A 25,966-nucleotide genomic window follows, 5' to 3' on the forward strand; every position below is an offset into this window, starting at 1 on the left:
TTTTGAAAAGCAGAGTCTTAAGATGTTGAGAAATATTTGCCAACTTGAGTAGAATTGTATTTTCAGTTAAAGAACCCTGTGGATATCTTTTCAGAAATACAAGCAAGTCTATCTTGCATTTGTAAAATATTCTGACTTTTTTTGGAGAAGACTCCCAGAAGGAATTGTGTGCTGGTTCTGAAAGTGAGAAAGAAAGGGAAACAGTCTCATGAATTTTCATCCTCTGCCTCCTGTGATTTGGAGTAGGCTTTTGACCCATACCTTCTCCCCATCAGATGCATATCTGAAATAGCTGACTATAGAGTTCATACTCGGTACAGTAGTGAGGGGCTGTAGAAATTGGAAACTTTGTGGAGACACTGAGACAGAGTAAAGTATCTTGGAGAATAAACTAAATGACAGGTCTTCTGTCTGCTGGATATTCAGGAGGTAGAGGATTTTGAACCAGTATCTTTGATATCCTGGAAAAATCTTTGACTGTTGTGCTGTGTGGGATACGGACAGCATTGGCTAAGTATCTTTTGTCTTCTTTTCTTCCTGATTTCAATAACAGTGCTCATGTTCCATATTAATTAAAACTTTGCTTTCCTCTGTACATACTTAAAAAGTGGTGAGGAGAGCACAAAGCCAAAAAAAGAAACTCTTCAGGTTAATTCAAGTTCTTTGACCAGAAACAGTACTGTATTTTAAAACTAGCTTAAAAAAAATGCAGTTACAGGCAAACCCAAGATTTACTTCAGTTTTGGCTGGTTGGCACAATTATTCAGACAGCTTAGTGTTTTGGGACTTCTTCCTGCACTACCTTGTTTTTGTGTGTGTGTATGTTAGTAGAAAATGCTCTCACTGAATTTTAACAGAAGCAATGGTGTGGAGAAGTGTTACTGTTATCAGGTTATCACCTGTTAATGTATAAATAGTTCTTTAGATTTTATGGTACTGATGGAAGGATTGAAGGGGTTCTTTTTGGTGTATTTTGGTTTTTGCTCTGACATATTTTAATTTTAGTTATTATGTGTGTTCTCCCTTCCTCCCAAGACTTAAACAATCTGCCTAAACCATCCTTGTTTCCTGTCTTAATAGTACTTCTGTAACGTTTGTGAAGTTAATGAGCATGTTAATTCTTGTGGTTCCCCTGCAGTTTCTAGAAATGATGGAGTAGATGCTTAATCTTCAGTCCTGTTTGTGACAAATTATCTCCTGAAAATTCAGATGCCGTATTTGGTAGAATTCATACAGAAAATTAACTTAGAAGTTTTCTTAATTTTGAAAGCAAACAGAACAAGTGCTATTGTTTTGGGTGGTTAAAACATTGCAAGGCTGTTTAATTTGAACGTATGTATTTAGGCTGTCAAGAAGTAGGGATAAGTTGAATCAGTTTCTAGAAAAGCTGTTCACCCTAGTAGGTAAATTCAGAATTTTTCTTAGATGTGTTAGAGTAGCATCTCTTCAGTATTGCTTTATGCTGTCTGAAGAGTATCAATAAGATTTCAGTGAAGGGGAAAATGTGAATGTGAAAGAGAAACAAAACTTCTCCAATAATGTGCTCTGCTGAAAGCCTGAGAGGCAGGAAGACCAGCTAAAGAAATAGAAATCTGTAGTATTCTTTCCTTTCATTGTAGGAAAAGGAGATACAAATACTAAGTTTTTGCTTTGTAAAATTTCAGATTATACCGTATGGTTATTCATTATATTATTATATGTTTTTGCTTAAACTTTGTATTTGTTTCTAGTTTCAATTTTCTTTATTTTGTACTCAAGCAGTTTGGGTATGTGGAAGTAATTTTTTTTTTTTTCTTGAAAGGTGAGCAGCTCCATCCATGTAGGAGAAGGTTAGGGGCAGTCTGGTCCCAGTTCTACAGGTTGCTTGGTACTGATTTTAATCAATGAGCGGGAACCACAAGAAATAGCAAGAATAGACAACCAAGTGGTATACTGTTTGAAGCCTAGGAGGCAGTTCTCCCTTTGCAGCTCCAGCAAATGAAGGTAGTTTTAAGACTGGCTGCAGTGAGGTATTATCCTAAATTATTTTGCACATGTGATGAAGACTATTATGCTTCTATTTTTTCAATTGAATGCTCTTTCAAATTTCTCTTTCTAAAGAAAATGCTTATGTTTTACATGTGTGAGGCTGCTATTTCTCAAGTTTTCTCAGGAAAACTTGTATTTGTCTCTGCTAGGTAAAAATCTCTTAAAACATAAGGTGGTTGGTTGATAGACTGTTGAAGCTCTGGATGGAGAATGTGAAAGTAAAAAGTTGTATTTTATTAGAGGAGATGCTGGTCTTTGGGTTAGTGTGAATCCACCTGGGTGGGATGGCTAGTGGGTTGGGTTCTCTTGTATGTAACTTCTTAAATTGGTACAGAAAATGTAAGATAATGTATATACTTGGGAAGAGTGAAGTGAATGGGTTTTTAACTTTAACGTGTATCTAGAAATGAAGTAGGCATGTGTACATGTGTGTATGTATGTGTGTTTATTGTAGGCAGTGTCATTAAATGCATATTAATAATACATACACAAAAGCATCATGGGGCTGCTTCTAGCAAAAGCTTCATTTTTGTGATATTTGTACAGTGGTATTATTGAAATTGATTTAATAAAGCTTTTACAAAGTTAGTGAAAATACAGTTCAGTTAAATACTCTCCCTCTCCCTTCTCCAACATCCTCCATTCCATCCCCTCCACAATCCATTTCCCTCCTTTTCTCTGTTCTTCCTCTCCTTTCGCCATTCACTGTCAGGAAGGGACGCCTCAGAAGAGTCATTTCAGCTCGGCACGCAACCGTCAGAGACTAGTGGAACCAACAGCTACAAAAGTGAGTGCCTTTATTGAAGGACCATTTTTAAAATGGAATGTTGTGTCAGCAGAGTATTTGTTACTAAAGAGAAGCTCTTCTCTGTGCTTGGTGGGAGATACAGTTACTTTTACTCATCTGCAAGTGGTAGAATCACTCTGTCTTTAAAGGTGAACTTCAGCACTGGAGAGATTCATATTCAAGTGCAGCTGTTGTACTTCCTTTAAAAAGTTGGGGTGAGATTTTTTTTTTATCTGCAAAGTGAAATAGAAACTGTATGAAGTGTTCTACTTTGGTTTTGTAACTGCGTGATGTCTGTTTTCTTAAATGTGTGCAATTCATTTGTCTCATTCTTAAAAGGCTTTCACAATAAAAAATTTGGCAGGGGTATGGAAAATAATCAAATAGTCTATTATCAAGCTGTGATACGAAGTTTCAGAGTTAAAAAAAAAAGACGACTTTGGCGTCAAAAGATGATATTAGCAGATAGTAATAGCAGTACTGGTTAGTTCTTAAGATTGTTCCACCTTATTAGAGATATGTTTTTTGTTAACAGTACACAAAAAAGTTTGAGGTATTCAGTGAGCATGGTGTTATTATGGAAATTTTATTCTCTAGGCTAATAAAATGCACATAATGCATATTTTAGAGCATCAGTAACTGTTCAACTGTATCTGGTTTTTGCTACTTTTTGTAAGAGTCCAGCAAAAATGAAACTGTGTATCCATTACTACCACCTCCCAGAAATCTCATTCTCCACTTTCCTTTAGATTTAGATACTTGCAGAATTGATCACAATATTTAGATACAGCCTTTGATACAGGTTGAAGTAGATCAATGGTAGTAGTCCTGATCTTGAAAGAAAAGCCCTGGTCTTATGAAAGAAAAAAAAAGTGGACACATGTTGTCTTGTCTTGCATTCTAAATTATGACTCCAGTCATGGTTGTCAGACTGATTCTTTCTGTTGCTAAATGTGTTGACCAATTAAGTATTAGTTGCGTTGACTTTTACTGGTGCCAGCTTGTATTGTTTACTCCTTTTAGCCTGTAACAGCACTGTTGATATTAAACTATCCTTTTGGGCGTCTGGGGAAGGGCATTTGAGGAAGAGCCGAGACCAATTGTATGAGGTTCAACAAGGCCGAGTGCCAGGTCCTGCACTTGGGTCACAACAACCCCATGCAGTGCTACAGACTTGGGGAAGAGTGGCTGGAAAGCTGCCTGGCGGAAAAGGACCTGGGGGTGTTGGTTGACAGCCGGCTGAGTATGAGCCAGTGGTGTACCCGGGTGGCCAAGAAGGCCAATGGTATCCTGGCTTATATCAGAAATAGTGTGGCCAGCAGGAGCAGGGAGGTGATCGTCCCCCTGTACTGGGCAATGGTGAGGCTGCACCTTGAGTACTGTGTTCTGGGTCCCTCACTACAGGAAAGATGTTGAGGTGTTGGAGCGTGTCCAAAGAAGAACAACAAAGCTGGTGAAGAGTCTACAGCACAAGTCCTATGAGGAGCAGCTGAGGGAACTGGGGTTGTTTAGCCTGGAGAAAAAGAGGCCGAGGGGCCTTATCACTCCCTACAACTATCTGAAAGCAGGTTGTAGTGAGGTGGGTGCTGGTCTCTTCTATCAAGTAATTAGTGATAAGACAAGAGGAGATGGCCTCAAGTTGTGGCAGGGGAGGTTTAGATTGGATATTAGGAAAAAATTCTTTACTGAAAGGGTTGTCAGCCATTGGAACAGACTGCCTAGGGAAGTCGTGTCACCATCCTTGGAGGTATTCAAAAAACACGTAGACAAGGCACTTCAGGACATGGTTTAGTGGGCATGATTGATGGTTGGACTTGATGATCTTAAACGTTTTTTCCAACCTAAATGATTCTATGATTCTATGATTTTGGGGGTTACAGATGCAAAAGTGATTGAAGTATATATTAAAAAAAAAAAAAAAGAATTAGTTAAGTAAGAGCAGAAATTAATGTTAAGTGAGTCTGTACTGTTTCTTAAGGAGCCCATTCTCTTGAAGAGCCACTTTCTGTGTGTGTTAATGTTACGCTAGAATCACTCCAGGTAGTTACCTCAGTGTGGGAGGCCAAAGGAAAAATGGATACTGAAGTGCAATTCTGTGGACATAAGCTGTGCTAGCTTTTGCTCCCTCCTCTTATCTAGTTTTCCAGCATTTTTCCACCATACCCCAGTGCCCTATTGTACCCTTCATGCACCTTGTAAAAGGTAGGTGTGCTCTCAAAACCTCAATCTGGTAGCTGCAGAGCAACCTTCTCAGTATTTGCACTTCTGTTTTGTTTGGGACAGAAGGACCAGAAAGGGTCTTGCTTGATGTTTCCAGGACCCTTAGCCACTGCTCTTTAGTCAGTGTCTTTGCTGCTTGGCAGACATCCTGATGCACTGGGAGCAAGTCGGTTGGCAGCTCAGCGCTGCGGGATAACCAGCCCAGCATTTAGAGAGGGACTGTTATCACAGACCACATCATTCTTCATGTCTCCCCCTACAGCCGTTGTCAGCAGCTTCAGAATGACCATCTGCTTGGAAAAGACTCTTCAGCACACAGTAGAAACATAGCTCTGGTTGAGTGTTTTGTTTTGATTAAAGTGTGTCTGTAGGGAAGAGAAAGGAGGCAAGCAAGAAGCACTGCTTCATTGCTAATACGGTCTGACAGAAGAGAAAAACTGCAAGTTCATGTTTCCAGGGGCATGGACCAGCCTGCAGATCACCCACCTAATCCCTTTTCTCACTGTCCATGCAAGAGAATGGTGAAAATCTAGAACAGTAGTCTTCTGAGTCCTGTTCTTTGAGAACCTTTCGCTAAGTGGGTAGTATTTCCACACGGCAATGCAATAAAACTAATTCTGACAGGCACCTGCATCCATCTGTGCTGACAGCCCTTCCCTTCCTCATGTCTGGTACACACTTCTCAGTGAAGAATAGCTGCCATGCTTTATGTCCTAGATATATATGCCTTTTTTTTCGCCCACCACCCTTGCTATGTTCTTGGAATCAACTGCTACAGCTGAAACAACTACTTTCCTGGTCTGATGAAGTAACTTGAGGTAATAATTTCTGCATATTTCCCACTCCTTCCTATGTGCCTTTCCCTTCTTTTGTGCCTGGATCAAACTCAGGGGCTTGGCCTATGTGCTTTTGCCTCATACTTCTTTAGGTCTCAAGTCTGGGAAATCATGTTCACCCATGATCAGACCACAGTCAGAGTGACCCAGCTGATGGAAGGTAGGATCTGGAATAGGCCTTGGCAGCTCGGCAGCTGTCCTTCAGAAGGAAGTTTTGGAGTAGGGGTATTGGCTTGTAATTCTGAGACAAGGGGGGCATAGGTTGCTGCTTTGCATGAGACAGGCCCTGGGAGCAGACATGAGAGCAGCGAGAGGGCTGTGTTCAACATCTTTGCTCAGGACTTTTGGGGCTGTACTGTACTGCTATTCTGTGAACTGAGGCTACTCAAGAGAAGGGATGAAGACAAACCTGTCCTGCAGCAGGTGCTACAGCTAGTTGTGTGCTGGTGGGAGGAGTAGCCCAAGGTTACCTGAGCAGATCTGGCTGGGGAGAAGTGTGGCACACAGCATTGTGTAATAAGCAAGGGTGATACACTATGTTCTTCAGAGCCTCATCTATGTTCCAAGGGCATGCTTCAGGCTGTGTGAGATTCTCAGTATTTGCCATTCAGATCACTGTAAAAGCAGAGTAGGGAAGTGCTCTTAGCACAGAGCCTCTGAGAGACAAACTCTGTCTTTCCCTTGTACTCCTGCTTGCACTTCATGAACTACAGTTTTCTGGCAGACTCACCTGCAGACTGCTGCAAGTCAGTAGGAGTATCACCCTTCTTCCTTCCTGTTGTGTGGCATTAGGGACCCTTACCAGTAGTTGCTGTGGCAACCTGACCAGCACTCTGCTTGAAGGAATCCATTTGCAATGTGGCTGATGAAGAAAGCCCACAGCTTTCTCTTACAAAGTTGTGCATCCAGCTGGAAAACTTGGGCTCCGGTCATCTCAAAAGGCAACAGCAGTGCAGCCTGTTTCCAAGCCCTACCAAAGAATTAGCCTGCATACTCCATGTACCTCCACAGACACACCTGCTGCACTGCCCTCTTGGCAGCCCCCTCCAACACTCGGGCTTGCAGGGCATTGATCATCCATTCTTGGGGACCAGGGAAGCTGTCCTGATCAAGACTAGGAGGACAGGGGTGAGAGTCAGCTGTGCAGGTAATTCCAGAGTAGGAAGCTGTAGAAAGGCAACAGGACTGGCAAAGCTTCTCCAGCACCTTCTTCTGTCACACTCCTTGGTCTGAATTTATTGCCTCAGGAAGAGCAGCCAGTTGCTCCTCGAGGTGGGGGTAGGTGCACAGAAGCCACCAGTCTCATGGTCTTATTGCCATCCTAACGCAGGAGCTACTTTGCCTGCTGCTTTTAGACAGAAGATGGTAAATTGTCATCAACAAAGCTGACATGCCTTACTTAAAGCTCGTTGATTCAGCTCTTTCTAGTTTAAAAAAACACAACAAAACAAAAAAAGCCAAACAAAAAAAAAAACCAAACCAAACAAGCTTGTTACTTTGAAATGGTATGTTGTCTCTTGGCTCTATAAAGACTGGTGGGATCTCTTTTACTGCTTTTGCCTTCCTGTGCAGCAGCTGTTTGCCCAGGTGGCAGGATGTTATGGAAGCCCAGGCTACACAGCTTGCAGACTGTTGCCTTTATCAGGGACACTGTTTGGGGGTGGGGGAAGACCATCAAAGACCAGTAAAGGAATACTGGTTTTGTGCTTAGCAAAGCATCTTGGTGGACTTGTAGGAGTGTTTCATTCTGCATGTCTGGTCCCTAGGTTTCCTGCGTCTGACTCCTCAACTCATGGATATGGGAGAACAACTGGTTTTGGGAGACCTGGAAGCAAGGCAGTGCATCTCATGAAAGCAGCAGCAGTGATTCAGAGGACACTGGGGTACAATTTGCCCAGAAGATCCTCCACCTATGGTCAGCTGACAATAGGTGATTCACCTGCATCTTGGCATGCATTCTGCAGGTTGTCCTGGGCCCGGATGAAATGCATTTGTGGGTTAGTGATTTGGGTGACTTAAAGCAGTAAGGGACATGCTGTGTTGACTTCTGATGTGGAGGCTAATGTTTCCTGAGGGAAGAGGATCTTGGCCTGTCCTGGCAAAAGATTGTAGAGTTTTAAAGATACGCTACTGTGAACTTGGCCAACTATGAGCTTGTGTCCAACCTCGTGATTGGTTATCAATTTGATGCAAATCAAGGAGAGCTGCACTTCAAACAATGATGATGAGCCTCTTCTCTATAGATTTCTCTTTGGATCTCAATTTTAGGGCCTACAGCTAGTGATGGTTCTAGGTTCCTAGATTAGTCCCATCTGTGAAACCTCATATCTTCGGTCTTTTTCGGGTCAAGCTTGGAAGTGGTTGGGACTGATACCTGCATCTGAGAGAGGAAGTAATAAAAATGTTTTGAGAGAGAGAACTCTTGTTTTTTCCAGGTATTGGAAGAAATATTTCTTTAATCCATTCAGTACTGATTTGACTTGTGTCACGTTTTGGGCCTGGAAGTGACCATTTGACAGCAGAATGAGCAGCAACAGGCAGTGGCAGGAGTATTTAGTATGCTTAACTAAGTAGTGCTAAACAGCTGCTGAAAGACCTTTGGAAAGGACCTTTGAATAGGACCTTTATATATTTGTTGGTGTAATCACGGGGTGTGCAGAAAGTAGGTAAAATCAAAGAGCATAGCCAGTAGGTTGAGGGATGTGATTATTCCCCTCTAACTGACACTAAAGAGATGCATCTGAAATAACTACATCCATATTTGGCCCTCTGGTACAAGAAAGATGCTGGAGTTCATGATGTACAGGGGAGGGCTGAGGAGCTAGGTTTGTTCAGTGTTGCAAAGGCTGAGATGGGATTTAATGGCTGTCTTTCACTACCTAATAGATGGATACAGAGCGTCATTCACAGAGGTGCACTGCAAAAAGATGAGAGGAAACACTCACAGGTTGCCAGAAGGGAAAATCTGAATAGATGGAACAAATTTTTCTCAATGAAGGTGTTTAAGCGCTGGAACAAGTTATCCAGAGGGCTCCATCCTTGAAGGTACTTCAGACTTGACTGGCAAAGGCCTTGAGCAAACTGATCTCACTTTGAAGTTAGTCCTGCTTTGAATGGAGAGTTGGACCAGAGGTCCTTTGCAGCCTGTTATTCTGTGATCGAAGGATGTGGTGCTTGCTGCATGCTAGCCTCTTCCTGCTCTGTAGTGATACAAAGCTCTCAAGTGGCCTTTTCACTATAGCATCTTCTAGCTGATAAACAGTGTAGATGGTACAAAAGATGCTGAAACATTATAGATTCTAACTAGTCTGCTTCGAGCCAGAAAGCAGGGTTTGTTCTCAGACATACATAAAAACAGTATAGATGGAGTTGCTACATATCTTTTGCTGTATGTATTACATTATTTGGTGGTGCCTTGAAATAGAAACTTAATTTAAATGGTTGCTGGGTAATTTGTTTGCTAGAACTTTTTGTGGGTAACAAATACAAACACAGGTAGACAATGTTAAAGAAAGTGCTGCAGGAGTAATGAACTGAAGGGTGAAATAAAATACTCATTTATAAAGCTGGGAAAGGTAACAGTCAAATAAAAATCAATTTGATATGGGAGCATGGAGGTTGAGAAGGAGTTATAAGGGAAAGCATTCAGACTACTTTCAAACTCTTGTTGTATTTCAATACATAATAAGAATAAAGCTGTATTCCAGACAGATTGCCAGTATAAATAGGGAACACTAGCAGTTATAAAGATTACTTTGAATTTTGTTAGCTTGGAAAAAACACTTGATAGTAGAATGAATCAAATGAAAAATTCCAAGCTGTGTGTGAAGAGAGAGGACATTTCAGCAGAGATAGAGTTTGTTTGTTTTTAAGTCATTCTGGTGTCAGTACCTTATCAATTTGTTACACAGCATGGTAATCTTTCCTCAACTCATACTGAACAATTTCTGCAGCATCTGTAAAGAAAGATTTAAAAAAAACAGACTTTCTTGCTTAGGAAGTAATTTCTGGAGTTACAGTAGTCACTACTGTGCATGTTCTACTTTCTAAGCTGATAAAAATTTTCTAGAACTGTTTTCTTCTCTGCCTACCTCAGTGACTCATGACTTGTAAAGAAGTAGTTTGCTGTTGAGAACTGTGTCGGCACCTGCTAAACCTAGACTGAAGGTCTTAAGTAGGTGGGAAGCCTCAGTAAAAATAATTATTTACTTATGGCTATCAATAATAAATGGCTAGATGGATCAGATGCATTGTATATCTTTCTAGGCTACATCTTAAGTATGTTCTAAACCCACATGCATTCTTAGAACTTTACTGCTTGTTGCCATAAACTCAAATTGAAGAGTCTACTCCAAGAGTAGGATATTACTGTAATTTGTTTATCACAGGATCTGCTCATTTAAAAAAGAAATCATCCAGTAGGCAAGGGAGTGCAGAGAAAGAAGTACTATTCCCTAGCACTCCTCTCTGGCAACAGCTGATAGAAGTTTGATTTGATGGCCAATTGATTGCTAGAAAGTTATGTTTACCAAAGGTTAGAGAGTCTGGCAGACATATAAATAGAAGCAGAAGATCGTTTGCAGTCAGATATTACACATGGATCCTCTCTTTGGCAAGTTAAGGTTGTCTTCCTTATAAAATTAACCTCCTGAACAAGTCAGTCAGTAGTGTAATATTCATTGTACTAGATATAACCTACCCCAAACAAAAGAAAACCAAACCAAAAATAAATGCACAGTACTCAGTTTTCTCCTTACTAAAACTTCAGTTTTATAGAAGGTAATACCAAGTTATAATTAGATGTTTGCAGCTGTTACTTCAAATGTGTGGCCTCCATCTCAGTGATGCTTGCATGCCTTCCAATTGATTAAAAATAGAAATAGCTGTAGTAGAAATAATATTGGAAATTGTTTGGCTAGCATAAATGCTAGTATGTGTGTAAAAGAATATTACAGAAATGTAAAGTTAGTCTTAAGATATGGTTAAATTAGTGGACATACATCCTCATTTAGCTGTGGGACGTCTGCATAGTGTGGGCACAAAAAAAGTGGTGGAGTGGGACCAAACTGTGGGCTAGAATTTGAAATGTTTACAGGAACTGGGGCGGGGGGGGGGAACCAGTGTTGGGAGGTATTTCAACCATACTGAGATAACATTTGTGTCATCAGAAAGGGCTTTTTTTCCCCCGAGAACAATTTTATTCTGCATGTACTTATCTTCACTAATGAAATTACCACAGAAAATACACTGGTGCTTTCCTGTACTTGAGTATCTTGGTGACGTGACTGCAGGAAAGGTGAAAGCTGCTGGAATTAGCCTGCCAGATGACTCACATAAATCAGTATAGGAACTAGGAGGAATTTTTTATGCTATTCCCTATTGCAGACTCTGTTCAGAATTGGGTTGCCTCCTTCTGGCTTAAAAACAGCTAGAAAGTGTAGAGAAGAAACTATAGTTGGCTACTCTTTAACTTTTGTTTCATGGTGAATAGATGCATAACTGATGGTGTTTGTCCTAGTCCTTTTTTTATCTTTTTTTTTGTTTGTTTTTTCTTTGTGGGTCTTTGAGAATAGTCACACAAGAAATCTCTGTGCCTTTGGAAAGTTCTTCCCATTAATTAGTAGATATTTCATGACAGAAACTTGCAGACAAACATACTAGATAGAGTTATAAATTCAAGTAACCTTCACTTATCCTGTTAGACCTTATTAAGGCAGTATAAATAGGATTATCAGTCAAAGGTAAAAGGGAATTTAAAAAATGTAATGCTTGCACAAAGTTAATACAGTTGCTGATGTGATTTACTGTAGTTTGACTTGGAACAATCCATCTGCCATATTGGACAAGGAGCGGGATGAAATTGGCTATAAAATGGCAATAAACCAAAAGATTATCTGGGTCCTAATCTCAATTTACCTAGAATGTTAGTCGTCTAAACAAAAACTATAAAATATACCTGACTTTATTGCTAGCAGATACAGAGAGACCAAGTAATGGTATAAATTGTGAAAAGGATTTATCACTGTTACATTTTTGCTTTCTGTAGGTAGGTAAGAAGGATTGGCTGTCCACTGTGATTTTTAGCTGAAAACCTTGCCTAGACTGAAACAGTGAGTATTTCATGTCAAGAGTTCACAAATTCTTATACACAGTGGTCCAGCACTGGTCTAGTTAGTTTGCGTTGTTTTGTCACGGGTTTTTCCAGTGAAATTGTCAGGATTAAGAAGCTGGCGTTGTGCCTGAAGGTGGTCTTTGCTTCCTGCCTGCATCAGAGTTTTTAGGCCAGTGACTAATGCAGCAGATATCTGTTGTTGCACACATTTTGAGACTTTCATATGAAAATAAAAATAGCAGACTGCTAATGTTTGTGTTATGATCCCTTTCTGATAAAGAAAGGAGTACTTAAAAAAAAGCATTCTAATCCTGAAAGAAAAATCACCTTTTCCCTGTAGTGGAATCCCCAAGTGGATACTCAAAATTGAGATTGCAGCCAATTAGAGAACCTGGATAATGTCAGCAGGGAGAGCAGTGTAGTATCAATAAGGATCATGGGAATTTTGCCATATTGTCTTTGGAGAGGTTGAAATAAATTTTTCTTCCTTTGGTGTGTTGACTAGTAATTAAAGATTCATGCAACAACTGGTGGTGAGGGTGTCCTCTTGCCTACCATATAGGAAGCGGAGTAGCGACAGTAGCCTTTTGCAATTCAGCAGCAAGCATGACAAAGAAAGAGACAAGGTAGGAAACATGTTGAGAAGGCTGATGAAGAGCAATGTTTAGGTTTATAATAGCGACAAAGACAAAAGATCATGAGAATGTGGCTCCCTATGCTAGAATGGGCTCTCCTTTAGGAGTGGCAGATGCTAGGGTGGATCTTTGAAAATTTTCAGGGCATTTAAAGCCCTGTAGGAAATAATCGAATTTCAGCTTGTGAAAGAAACATGTGACTACAGTTTTGAAGTAAAAAAATAAAGTGTTCATTTTGACTAAGCTGTTTTCATAAATGGGGTTAATATTTACCTTGCTGATCTCTGAAGAGTCTTGATTTTTCCAGTGTGACCCTTGCCCTAGAACTGGAACCTTTCTTCCACATCAGTGGAGTATATTATCAGTAAGCTGAGAGGTCAGCTGAACCAATCAAATTTGAATTTATAAATACTGATTAAAATGTCGACATTAAGCAAAATCTCTAATTTTAAGGCCTTTAATTTCATAAGGGGCAGAAGATCTGCAATCATTAACAGAGCAAATATAAATTAGCCTTTTTCTGCAAAAGAGATATTTCTGTTGTCTGCTGAAAGCAAAAAGGTAGTGTTTTGCCACTGGTGTTACATGTGATTTTGTTTGGGGGGAAAAGTAAGTTATTTGCATCCTTTGATCCTTGCCTGCCTAAAATCTTTTCTTTACCCTTGTGTGTGAAGAGCAGCTGCAGAGCTGAGCTCTGTGAGTCCTAGAGTGGGCACTATGGGCACAAGAGTGCCTTGGCGAGACCCTTGTGACTCAATTCCTCAAGTTAACATGGCTTAGAACTTTGTTCCAGTGTACTTTTCCCTTTCAGCATACATAGTCTCTTCCATCTGATGATTGTGAATGTGTCAAGGTAGAGCAAGGCCTATGTTTTGCTAGTGGTAATCAGTCCTGGAAAAAAGAATAAATATATTTGAACTTTTTTTAGCCCCTTCTATCCTGTGCAAAAGGACTAACAAAAGCCGTTGCAATCAAAGCCTAAATGTAGGCAACTCTCCTTCTGCTGAAGGCAGGCTTAATCATTTTGTCTTCTAGTTACCGATTTCAACAAAGTTTAATAGCAGCTGCTGAACATACTTATTGTGTAATACAAAACATTGTATAATACAAAACATGGTCTGCAGCTGGGAAAAGGAAGGCAACTAGATTCCTGTGGCCGTAATGGTCTGCAGCAACTGTATTGTCAAGAAGTGCCAAAGCTGGCCGCTGTGTGCTGTGGTGTTCTTTTTTCTTTTGCTTTTTAATAGTAGGCAAAATCCTGTGTAGGTATGCCCCTATAAAAACCACTGCTTTCTGTTTGATGAAAGAACCTAGAGAATGAAACAGAACCTAGAGAAATCCTTGGCTTTAGCTGAAGTGGATTCAGGGTTTTCCAATTCTGGTAAGCTGTATTATTGTTTATATTTGTTCAGCTGAACAGTTGTACTGGCAGCTGGCATTTATGTCTTGTGTGATTTTTTTTTTTTCCTTCTCCTTTTATAGCACTCTTAAACTCTAAAGGTGGGAATATTCGTGTGAACTTGGTAGCTGGAATCTGTTTAGTGTTGGTGTTTGAAACACTTTGTGGTGCATGCATTTTCTCCACTAGTCATGTGGTGATGTGGTACTTTGCCAAGGGGTGAAATAGACTCTACAACAGCAAGTCAGAATGGAGCGTGGATTTTCTAACACTGTGTTAGATGAATGATTTTGTGTACTTTGAGGTGGAAAGTTCATTCAGAATGTTCACACTTTTTTGTTAAAGAAACATGGTTATTTATTGATTTTTAAAAAGTTGAGCTAAGAATGTAACATGGTAGGCAACAAAACCTAAAGTAGTATTTTTCTACTGTATTTTAATAGGAAGTATTTGAAAGAAGTAAAGATCAGACCAGTAGAAAATGAATACAAAGATTTACTGAGTTAATGTTGGCAGCAAATTGCTCTCTTTCAAAAGGGTTTGTGCTTCTCATTACAGGAGTTTTCACCTTTAATTATAGTAGCTACTTTCCAAATAAGCATTATTTTTGTAAGGAAGTAGAGTTGATGTGTTCTGCCATTGCTGCTTTTGGCTGAAAACTAGAGATATAGCAGAGATAATGTTATTAAGCATAGTCTGAATAATTCTTAACTGCATTACTCTTTCTTATTTGACCAGTAGGTTACTGATAGAGTATTTGGTGGTTTTTTTTTTGTTGGTTTGGTATGTCCCTAAAGCATCCAGTATTCATGGATTCAGGTGGTGTAGATTAGACATGCCAATAAGGACTTTTTTTTTTTTTAAATTGGCATTTCTCCTTCTCATTTTCTGTGTTGGTGGATTTTATTCCCATAAAGGGTATGTTTGTAGCACTTTTGATTATTTTGTTTCTTTTTTTTTTCCCCCTAGCCAAGTCAATTTGATTTTTTTTTTTGTCTTTCCAAAGTAAAAAACTTTCCAAGTAAAAAACTTCTTCCAGTGACTGACTCCTGTAGTATCCTCTCTTTTCAGAGAGTAGCTTTGATTACCAGGCATTAATTTAGAATTTTACTACTGTCTCTGAAGAAACCATTGTGGTATTTTGTCTACTTAAAAAACCAAAGCTACTTACAACCTATGCATTCTGGTGTAGGAATTGTTCTTTGATTTCTGTTAATTTATTTCAAAATTTAGTTGAGTGTCATTTGTATTGTATCTCTTAATGTAATTATTTCTGAGCAAGTTCTTTTGGTTGATGTTATTGCTGATCCCATAATTGGAAAGACTTCAGACTATAGTGTGGTTTGTAGGAAAATCCTTACTGTTAATGCATGGAATCACTGAAATATTTCACCTTCTTCCATAGAGATTGGTATTTTTTAATGCTAGAAGAGAGTTTTGTAGAAGAATACTAGGCGAAGTAAAACATACTTAACTGCTGTTTACTTAGTTGAGTCTAGTCTGTTATAAATCTTAATGTTGTATCTGGTTCATCTACAGGAAAATACAAATAGATTATTTAAATTGCTTCTGTATTGTACATGATAAAGCAATCAATTTCTTTTTATTGTATGTTTTTTATATGTAGCCTGTTAGGCATTCTTTTTGATCCAGTTAATTTGCATTTAAATTGATAATGCCTAGCTTTAAGTAGACACCTGGGTATTCCTTTTACATCACATTTCAGAGCCCATAGAGCTGACGGACAGATATGTTTCTACTTTGAAAGATACAGTCAGCACTGCCTGTAACAAAAGCAGGGAAGTTAACTGAGGAGATAAAAATGAATTGTATGGAACACAGAATATTGAATTAGACTAAATGTGACCTTTTCTGGTTGCATCTGAGCTTAAGTGCCTCTTTACTTTCACAGTATATCCCCTGTTAAAATCTGTGGTAGTTGTTGCCAATTTGTGACTTCAAGTTCATTATTTCCAACCTTTTTTTTAGTGTTTAGGGATGTGAGGATGGTAAGTTACCATGCAGAATAACATCTTTGTATGTTGAAATGGACAGTTAAAAATATTTAAAAGAAGCCTTGTGTTCTGTGCCAAGGAGTGTTCTGCAGGTGACGTGGGAGAACTGTGAATGGAGTGTTCCCTGAGTAGCAGTGACTACCTTCGAGACCTTGCCCATGCAGAAGTGGCAGTTTTTGTTCATGAAAATGCTTGTGAAGAGATGACCTTTGACCTAATTGATGAAGGTACCCACTAAGCAAAAACCCTGGTGAACTGGTGGCTGCGTCTGGATGACTAGAAAGAATATGAAAGCCTTCAGCTGAAAGGCAAAACATCAGACTTTACCATAAGGCATTAATAATGCCAAGCTCCTTGGCAGCCAGTGTGGAAAGACAGTGATCTTGACTGGGACATATGTTACCAGTGAAGAAGGTATCGGTACAGTTTTCCTGAGAAAAGTGAATATAGAATTGCATCTTGGACAAGCCAGTTCAGACTAGGATTGCTGAGAAAGAGGTGGTCCAAACACAAAGTCACTTGGGTCGTCTGGAAGGGAAAAAAATTTTATAGTTATAACTGATTTGTAAGAAATTGGATCCGAGTGAGAACACCTTGACTGACAAAGAAAGAGCTGAACACCTTTCTGCACCTTTTTGAAAATCGGTTAATCCTGCCTTAAACTGGAAATTTTAAAGTTGATAGCCACTCCTAAAATTCAACTCTAGTGTTAATAGAAAACCATTTCTGAGGCAGAGGCTTACTATTCTTGGAACCAGGAAATATTTTAAGTTGCAAGAACAAAGGACAGCTCTGACAGAGAAACAACATTACAGCAGGAGAGACATATTTGGTGTGAGACACTAACACTCAGCATTTGAGGTGATTGATCTGTCTCCACACTGAGCCCCTTGGTAATGTGTGCTGTGAATCTGAAGAACTGAATGTTGGCGAAGTTGGAAGCAATCAAATAAAAAGCATAACCTGCCACTGCCCCGCTTAGAAGGTGTTTAGAATGGATTGATACAATGGCTTGATACATTAATCTTATAAAGAGGTCAAGATTAGCTTGTAAAATCCTCTTGCACAGTGCAACCCCTTTCCCTGATAGATCAAAACAATCCTATACTATGTTACTTGTCCTGCTTTTTTTCCTTATTCCCACATCCAAATGCAAGATCTGCTGTCATCCCCCAGCTTTTCTTCAGCAAAAAACATAGTAATTACTTAAGAAGAAAATCATTCCAGTTCATCCTTCAAAGCAGTTATTCTTGCTGTCAGTGATTATAAGAAGGTGAATTCTGTGCTGATTTTTTTTTTCTTCCTACTGTTACTAATGCAGTGTTAATGTTGCAATGTTAACCTATTCTTAATGCAGTCTATTAGGATCTAACACACTTTACCAGAAAGCTCTCAGATCCTTACAGCCTATAATGGGTGAGTAGAGCAACGATGTAAAAAAGTCTCATTAATCTCAGACTGAAGACTTCCGCAGCTGAAGAAAGCATTGCTGAAATTTGTCTTGAAACAGTTCATTTTTTTAGGCTACTTCATGGACAACTGAAAACTGTGAAAGATAAGACTTTTTGAATATTTGAACATCACAATTTTTGTAGGAAGGTGAAGCAAATTTACTGCGGTTCTAAAATCAACCCATATTGGCAACATTAGATTCGTCTTTAGCAGCTTATGAATGTGTCAGCTTTTTATTGATTCTTTAAAATTGAACCCGGCAACAAGCAATAAGTTAATGGTATCTTTTCTTCCTCCTATATACGGGAGAAGATTCAATATTTTAAATTTTCTGTAATTTGCTGGTAACATTTACAAGAAATGAGATGAAGTTAGTGTTTTCTAAGTCACCTCTGTCGTTTAAACCTTTTTATATAGTTCTGTTATTTAAACCATGTTTCTAGTTAGTGGGGTGAAGACTTTGACCCAGAATAAAGTTCAGTGTGCTTTTTTCAGTCAGTGTGGTTTTTTTATGAGGCTGAATATCTGCACTCTGGTGCATTGACTGAAGTTTTCCATACTGTAGTGTCTTATAGATGTGTAGGACCAGAGGAAGAAGCATAATTACTGAAATAATAAAAAAGCATCTGTGCTTGTAAAACCATGTTATTTATAGCAAAATGCACAGAGTGTGGAGTTTGAACTGATTAGTGATAGCTGCAATTAAATTTAATACACATGGGTCTTAATGCAACATCACAGCAATTTGGCACAGCTTGCATAGATCTCTTAAACCTTAGGCAAGGTTTATTATGTCTTCAGACCATGGTTTTTGAGACACAAAGGGCTTCAAGGGCAGGAGTCTCTGGTCCATTAAGTGTTCTTTGAGCTATTGCAGTGGAATGAGACAGCCCTAAAACCAGCCCAACTCAAACTGGCCAGAGGAGGATTCCATGTAGGGCAAGGGCAAAGAGCGTAGTGTTGTCCTCTGGGGCAGAGCTGGTGCCTGAGAACCATGCAGAGTGGTAGTGAAGGCATCTTTTTCTCTTTTTAATACTCCAGGGGCTTGCCTGCTAAGTACGTGATCTGAAAGTCTTGACGCCATGAAGTTTTTACCTTCAGCAGTCCATATGTGTTGGATGCTGTGCAGCGGAACTAGGACAGCTGGTCTTTTGGGTCTGTTTTGTTGAGGCTTTCAGAAAGGACGCAGTGTAATAGCAGAAAACTCTGAAGTCATTACAGGTCATTTGCAATGTAACGGATCTGAGCTGGAGGGTTGCAAGTCTGAAGAGCTGAGTGATATTTGGTATGGTATCATTCAGTACTTCCCTACTTTCAGTGGCTGAGTAAAACAGCTGGGAGAAGCAGAGTAAAAATGGCATCTTTAGCTTTGGAATGGTACAGATGATTTTTAGGTACATAGGAGATAAACGATTTCTCTAAGCTATAGGCTAGCCCCATGTAGAGCTTGTTTACACTTTTCCCACCTGCTTTGTGTGGACCCAGCCGTGGAGCTCTGCTACTGTACTGTTGGAGTACATGGAGCTCTGTACTATTACAAAGCTAGCATAATGTTGGTGAGCCTTGTCTGCAGTAAGAAAGTCTGTATTGACATAGCTGATAATCTGATACTTTCTTTAGGCTGTGCAAAAATCTTTGGGGCAGGTGAGTCCTAAGTGACACTAAAAAATCATGTAGGAGTGTAAAAATTCTGCCTAATCCAAGACAGAAAAAAAAAGCTTCGATTTACTAAGTTTTGGTGGTTTTTTTTGTCTTGGAGATACTCAAGCTAGAGAAGCATGAGAGAAGTGACCTTGCATTTTAACATCAGTGCTGTGATATATAGGAAAAATAAGGATATAGATATTATCCAGAAAGGATATTTGTTTTATTTCATTGCTTGTTTTGTTTGTTTCTGTGTATACTGTTTTAAAATCAAGCCTTACAAAAGCTTTATTTGCAATGTTTTGTAAATCTTCCTCTATAAATTACACACCTGAGGTTTTGGTTCATTTTTTACTTTGTATGGGGAGGTCTTGGCAGTTCTTAACATACTTACCAGCAAGTTGTTACAGTGAATCATCTCTTATTCTGTAGTGAGTAGTGCTTCAGGATGGCATGCATGAGAATAGGCCAAGAGATTAATGTGACTTCAGGTGTCTACAGAATGCACTCTCTGTCATTTGCTGTGCTGTTATAATGATAAACTATAACCAAAATGCTCTGATTTAAAAAAAAAAAAATAAAAAAAAAAATTACCTGAATCATAAGAAAAAAATTTGAAGTACATGTTGCACCTCTGTTAAATGGGATGCAAAACCAAGTATGATTCTTGCTCATACATTTTGGCAGTTTTTCCACAGGCATTGTCTGCTACAGTTTGACAGTGCCTAGTATTACAAGTAAAGTTTTATGTTAGAAATAGAACACAATGGCATTGTAAATATTAAAGAAAAAAACATACAAAGGGAAGTACGTGGGTTCTAAATTGCAGTTACATTTTGTTCATGATGAATGTGACATTTTAAATTTAGGGGAATTACTCAGCTTCATAATGCAACATTGTATGCAGGTGTAACTTCTTTTGTATGTAAGCGCATGTTATGCTAAAAGGTGTTGTTTTAAATTGCAAATTCTGAACAGTTGCTGGAACTTCCTAGGAAGTGCCAGAATTTGTTACCAAGGCCCCTAATTCTGCTCTCCTATGCCTTTGCGTTATGATCTCTAATTACATTGTTTCACACTATTTTTTCCTGCCTCATTCAGTGAACAGGATGGGTGGTGCTCAGGAATGGAGCAGCTACTTGATATTTTAATCCTTATCATTGAGTTAGCAGCCTGGGCTTTATTTACTGCACACCATTTAAAAGTCTGTAAAGAATACGTAATTATTCATTCCCTTATGGGCTTTTCTAAAGTGCCTGGCTGAACTATTTTTATCCATTCAATTGTATTTTCATGTGCATTTTCTGGTCAATACCTGTAACTTTATGTGCTGTATGAAATAGACACATGTGCACACATACACAGCATACATATGTGTATATAAATATATTTTTACTTTTTAAACAGAATTTTGTCATTATGCCCTTTGATAACTACTAGAATGGAAACTGAGTGTCTGTTACATACTTTGAAACAGCCTTTCATGTGGACATTGAAAGTAAACATAAAATACTGCAACTGAGTGACTAAAGACATCCATCCACATAGCTTGAATCATTCTCATATGTAACCTTGTCTTTCGTGATGCTCTTCAACTTTGTGTGTATCTCTCTGTGTATTCTCCACGTCAGACAAGTTGTCCCTTTGTTTAAACACAGGTGGTATTCCCTGGTGGACATGACTGCAAAGAAGACTTAACTAATGTAGCATTCAGAATATAAGTTCATGTGAGAACTGGAAAAAAGTGAGGGTAGTTGAACACTGGAACAGATTGCCCAGAGAGGTTGTGGAGTCTCCATCTTCGCAGATGTTCAAAACCCAACTGGATGTGGTCTTAAGTAACCTGCTGTAATTGGTCCTGCTTTGAGCAGGTTGAACCAGAGGATCTCCAGAGGTCCCTTCCAGCCTTAGCTATTCTGTGATTTATACAATGCAAGATAATCTACTTGTACTTAGCATGTCTCTGTCACTGAGTCTTGCAAATTTTAATACTGTTAGCAATGCATCATAGCTCTGACTGTAAGGCTTTTCTAAAACATCCCTCTGTTGTTTGAAATATTTTAATATTGCTGCTACAAAAAGGCCTAGACTTTTCCCATTGCTAATGTTAATATTTCAAATAAGCATGGAAGGCAACAAGTAAAAAATGGTGCATGTAAAATCTGTATTATTTATTGTAGTCCAAATACCCCACTTCTATCTCCCTACTACTGGTTGGATGGGAGGATTACAGTACTTGTCTAAAAGGCCACTTCTGTTTAAAATGTTTTATTCCTAATATAGTGTAACTTTTTTCTGTTGCAGAAGGAGTTGAGCCTTCCAAGGAGAGGAAGTTTGTAAGTAGATGAAGTTTTTTCTATTGCGCTCACAGTATAGTATGTAGTTTTGACAGTTTTTGAGTAGCCTAGTGTTCTTTTCAGGGCAGTAAAAATGAAGGTTAGATGTGCCAGCTGACCTGCCTCAAAATACATATAAAGAAACTAAGATTGTAAATGAAAACCTATGGGTTGTGCAGTGACCTTTTTTATGCCTATCCCCCTCTTCTAGAGGAGCTATTATGAGGGATTTCTAAAGTAACAAGAGGTTCTTATATTGAAACTTTTGTTTTGTATTGAAGATTTCTCTTGTTAAAAATCAAGAAAGAAATTTGGTTTCTTCATGAATAATTGAAACTTGACATGAAAATAAAACTGTTTCCTTATGAAATTCTGTGATCAGACCTGTGGATGAAAAGGTAGGAACAAAGAGTAGGTGAGTTCAACTAAATTTATAGGGTTGTTAAGCTACTATTTTGATTAGTGGAAGTAAAGAATGTATATTCTTATATAAATTGTTACAGAGTTAGAGTAATACGAACTCAGATTATGTGTGATTTAGTTGTGCTTTGCTCAGATTTCTGTACCTTGGCTTTGTTTTCCTCATGGTTTGAGGTGTTTGGTTTTAAAGCTTGTATTTTTATTTGTATCTGTTTTGTTTCTTGTTCTTCATTAGTAATTTATTGAGAAAGTATTGGGATAAGAACATGGCAGAATATCTTAACAACAAACTCTGTTCAATTACTACTTTCTTTCAAAAAATACCTTAGGACTATAAGGCTATCACTGTACTTTGATAAGCTTGTGTTAGTGTGTCAACACATGAATAAAACCCTAAGCCCTTGCACAAAAGGCCAGATATTTGGGTTTATTTTTCCGTACTTGTTTTCAACTTGATAGTGCTGTGTATCTTTTGGTGATAGTAAGGTTAGGTGTGTGAATAACTGAAACTGTAATTGCAGGGAAAGTGCTGTTAAGTGCTCTGTTGTTCTGACTTATATGCATACCAGAAGTCTACATCGTAGGACATTTGCTGACTTGGAAAAGACTTTCTTGTTTCTTGTTCTGACACATGAAAAATCTTATACTAAATAGTGGGGAAACCAATTATTTAAGAAAAGTCAAGAAAATACAAAACTAATTTCACATCAAGTATTTGATTATTGCAATGATAGAGAGAAAAACAGTTAAAGGGAATTTATTTTTGATGCCTTCTTTTGGTGCCCTTGCTGCTTCATATTAACCTGAAACTGTTGTATGGGCAAAAGACTCCCTCTGTTGAAGTTAATGGCTAAACTCCTGTTGACTGCAGCCAGAGCAGTAAGTGGCTCTTGAGGCTCTTTCTTTGCCCATAGCCGTGACCTTGCTTATTCTTGCTATGAAGTTTGACATTGAAAGTAACTAGATATTTTTCTCCAAGTTTGAAAAATGGTTGCAAAGCAATCACCCCAATTGCATTCATATACATGTTTTTATAGCTGATCACCGAGATGTAAGTGCATATTCTGTAATGTTGCTAAGACTTTAATAAAGTATAGTAAAGGAATAGCCCCTTGTCAGCATAGTCATATCTAGTTATTAAAGTGCTTAGGATTCTGCAGATGGTATTTTAAAATATCTTTAATACTGTTATCTTAGGTAACAGGGCTCATAGTGGTGAGGTTAGCAAGGGCTGTAGCATCAGGGGTTGTGTGTGTGTGCCATGTTGGCTGCTCTGTTTGCAAGTCAAATGCATGTTGACATGAAGACTGAATTTCAAAATGTGAGACGTCCTATGTTTTTATTGCCATAAGCATCTAGAAGTCCTGAATGGCTTCAGGTAGGCATGCCACTTTGTCTTCTGGAGCTTCGGAGCCAATGGCATGCCAAAGACGCAGCTTTAAGCAGGCCAGGGAGAGCTGATTCAGGGGTGGTCAAGTAGAGCGGCTTGGAAAGCGAGGTTTGGGTTGATGAATGACTGATACTGATTCCTCTGCCCCACCCCCCTTCTTTGAAATGATCTCTTATTCTCTTATATGATATGATTAGAGGAAGAAAGGAAAGAGGGATGCATGAGGAAAGGTGTCTTGCTTATGGTTTGCCATGTGTATGTTTCAGAGGGCTAGTGTGCAAAATATTTAAGCTTTCTTTTATATCTGTTGCATTGGTTTTTATATCTGTTTTAGACAGGCTACCAGCTTGACCATACAGAGTTGTTTTCCGTATATATGCAGATAATTTTTAAATACTTCTTCTCTGACAATGGAAAGGAGGCTGCTGATTATGTCTCAATGGGATGGGATATGATATATATGATAGGGTCATATGGAAAGGTGGGTATTTGGCAGGAAGCATACTGAGTGTGCTTGTTTTAACAAGCTCTGGTCAGGTTTGTTGTTATCTCAACCCTTCATGCCCCACGTTGGGCGCCAAAAAGGACTGTCATGGTTTAACCTTAAACAAGAGCTGAACCACATTCAGGAGTATGCTAGTTCCTAGCAGTAGGGCTATCTACTCTAGATCATTTGAAAACAAGTGGTGTTTGACTGAATCAGAATACCAGCCTTTCCCTACCTATTCTGCTGAACCAATCAGAGCTCTTGGACTTGCCTAACTATGTGCTCAACTTGATGCCAGAAGCGGTACTTGTGTATCTTTTATTAAGTTGATCAGATATGCAGTGAAAGAGGGTGATGCTGACTTACTGCCAGCAAAACCATAAGCAGAGGAGTCTACCTGTGCAGTAGCTGTTATTCCAAGTTCATGAGCAGTGGCATCCATTCCAACACAGTGTGTTACCTGCCTCAAGTTGGCAACGCTTGTTTACTTGTTGAACCTCATCTGCCATTCGTCTACCAGGAGTACCCTCATTGTGCCATTGGGCATATACGTTCTTGCTGTATGTGGAGTTACTCCACCTAGTAGCTGACCTTTTGATCTAGCTCTGTGGCCATCAACCTAAACGCCCAACTGGCTTCCCGTGAAAAACATGCCCTCTGTTTTCACTGACGTATTTATGTTACCATTGCTCAGTCCAAATACAGAGACTTCTCTGGAAACCGGCAGCTTCCCTGCCTTTTGTTACACGAGGTTCAGCTGATGTAAGGGGCAAGTTAGTATGAAAATGTTTCTTGATTTTGAAATAGAAGACTAAAGATTAAGGCCATGGTGGTGGCAGAAATCAAGAAAGAATCTATAGGGGTTGGGAAAGGAGGCATGGGGAATGTTATGTGCTTTAGGGGGAATGGTGACAGGGGATTGAGGACATAAAGTGAAGGAAACTTGGAGAGGGAGAGGGCTTAACTTTTCCACTCTTCCCTACATGGTCTGTGGCTGTGGGGCCTCATTTTGGATCTCATGAAAGAAGTTGAGCTTTCTGTGGGCATCCTACAATTAAAGCCAATTCTGATTTTACATAGTTGTTATACAGCAACTCCTAAAGAATGGAGACAAAAAAATGTTAGAAGGTTGAAGTTAAGTTTAGCATAGTTGGCATAAACTGAGATAAGGGCTTCTGGTTGAGAAAGAAGTGAGCTTTTCCATCCTCAGAGCACCCCCTGGCTGTGCTGGCATAAGTGCTTGTGTGGACACAGTCAGAACTGATCCAGATTGCAGCTAGCTTCATGCAGGTTCTTCGGTGTGTCTGACTGTCCAGCTGCACAAATGCCTTGCTCGCAGCAGGGTCTGGTGGCATGAATGTCTTGGAGCTTTCTCTAGGGCAGTCTCCAGCAGCAAAACTGACTTTATGTAAACTTAACATGATTGTAAACCTGCATGGCTGTTACTATCCCACTTGCAACTCTATCGGAAAATAATATTGAAGTGTATTTCTGCACACTGCCACTACAGGCATGGATTATTTATATGTTGTTAAGATATTTTTATTGATTATTTTTACCCAAAACTTCCAAATATCAAGGGAGACATTGGTGCCTAATGTTAAGCCAGACCCAGAAATACAGATTTCATTTGATTAGTTAAGTGTTACTAATGTCTGTGTATGAAGCATGCAGATCCTCTGATGAACCAGAGAATGCCTGATAGCATCTAAAAATCCCTATCCTTTACACAGTCAGAGTGTATCTAGCTGGAGTAGGTAGCCAGAGAAGATCTCTCAGTGTATGTTGTGCGTTAACCAGGTAAGTTTCCACTGCTGAATTTTAGGCATCAATGTCCTTATCCTCTTTTGTTTCCTTCCCATACCCACAGAGTATAGCAAAATGAGAACTACAGAGAGACAGGGCATGAACTCAAAGGCTGTGGCACAAAAATTGCCCTCAGCTTTAAGTAGGTAAATTCTGGTTTAAAATCCCCTTCTTCTGAAAATGAATTAACAACAGGCTTCTGTGAGGTGGAAAGGAGCCTTCAGAAACAATAATACTGAAAAAGAAGTAAGCAGGTAGGTGGAGGAGGTTCCTCCTTTCTTTAGAGCTTCAGTGGGTAAAGCACCTGCCCTACAAGTAAAATACCTGACCTTTCCAGACTAAATCAGTTCTCTTTCCTTTTTCTTTTGTTTAATCTGTCAATTTGAGTTTAATGCAGAG

At 39.1% G+C, this 25,966-nt stretch overlaps 1 protein-coding gene across 1 annotated transcript in view; it reads left to right on the forward strand.

Annotated features, from left to right (window-relative positions):
* MAST4 (microtubule associated serine/threonine kinase family member 4) overlaps window positions 1–25,966 on the forward strand; it is a 310,167-nt gene that overhangs the window by 122,713 nt on the left and 161,488 nt on the right. Inside the window, exons 4-5 of the mRNA XM_075021547.1 lie at window positions 2,741–2,815; window positions 21,433–21,464. Of these exons, the coding sequence (XP_074877648.1) occupies window positions 2,741–2,815; window positions 21,433–21,464 (107 nt within the window). The remainder of the gene's footprint in view (window positions 1–2,740; window positions 2,816–21,432; window positions 21,465–25,966) is intronic.

Source organism: Buteo buteo, chromosome Z (genome assembly GCF_964188355.1).
Source record: "Buteo buteo chromosome Z, bButBut1.hap1.1, whole genome shotgun sequence".
Lineage (NCBI taxonomy): Eukaryota > Metazoa > Chordata > Aves > Accipitriformes > Accipitridae > Buteo > Buteo buteo.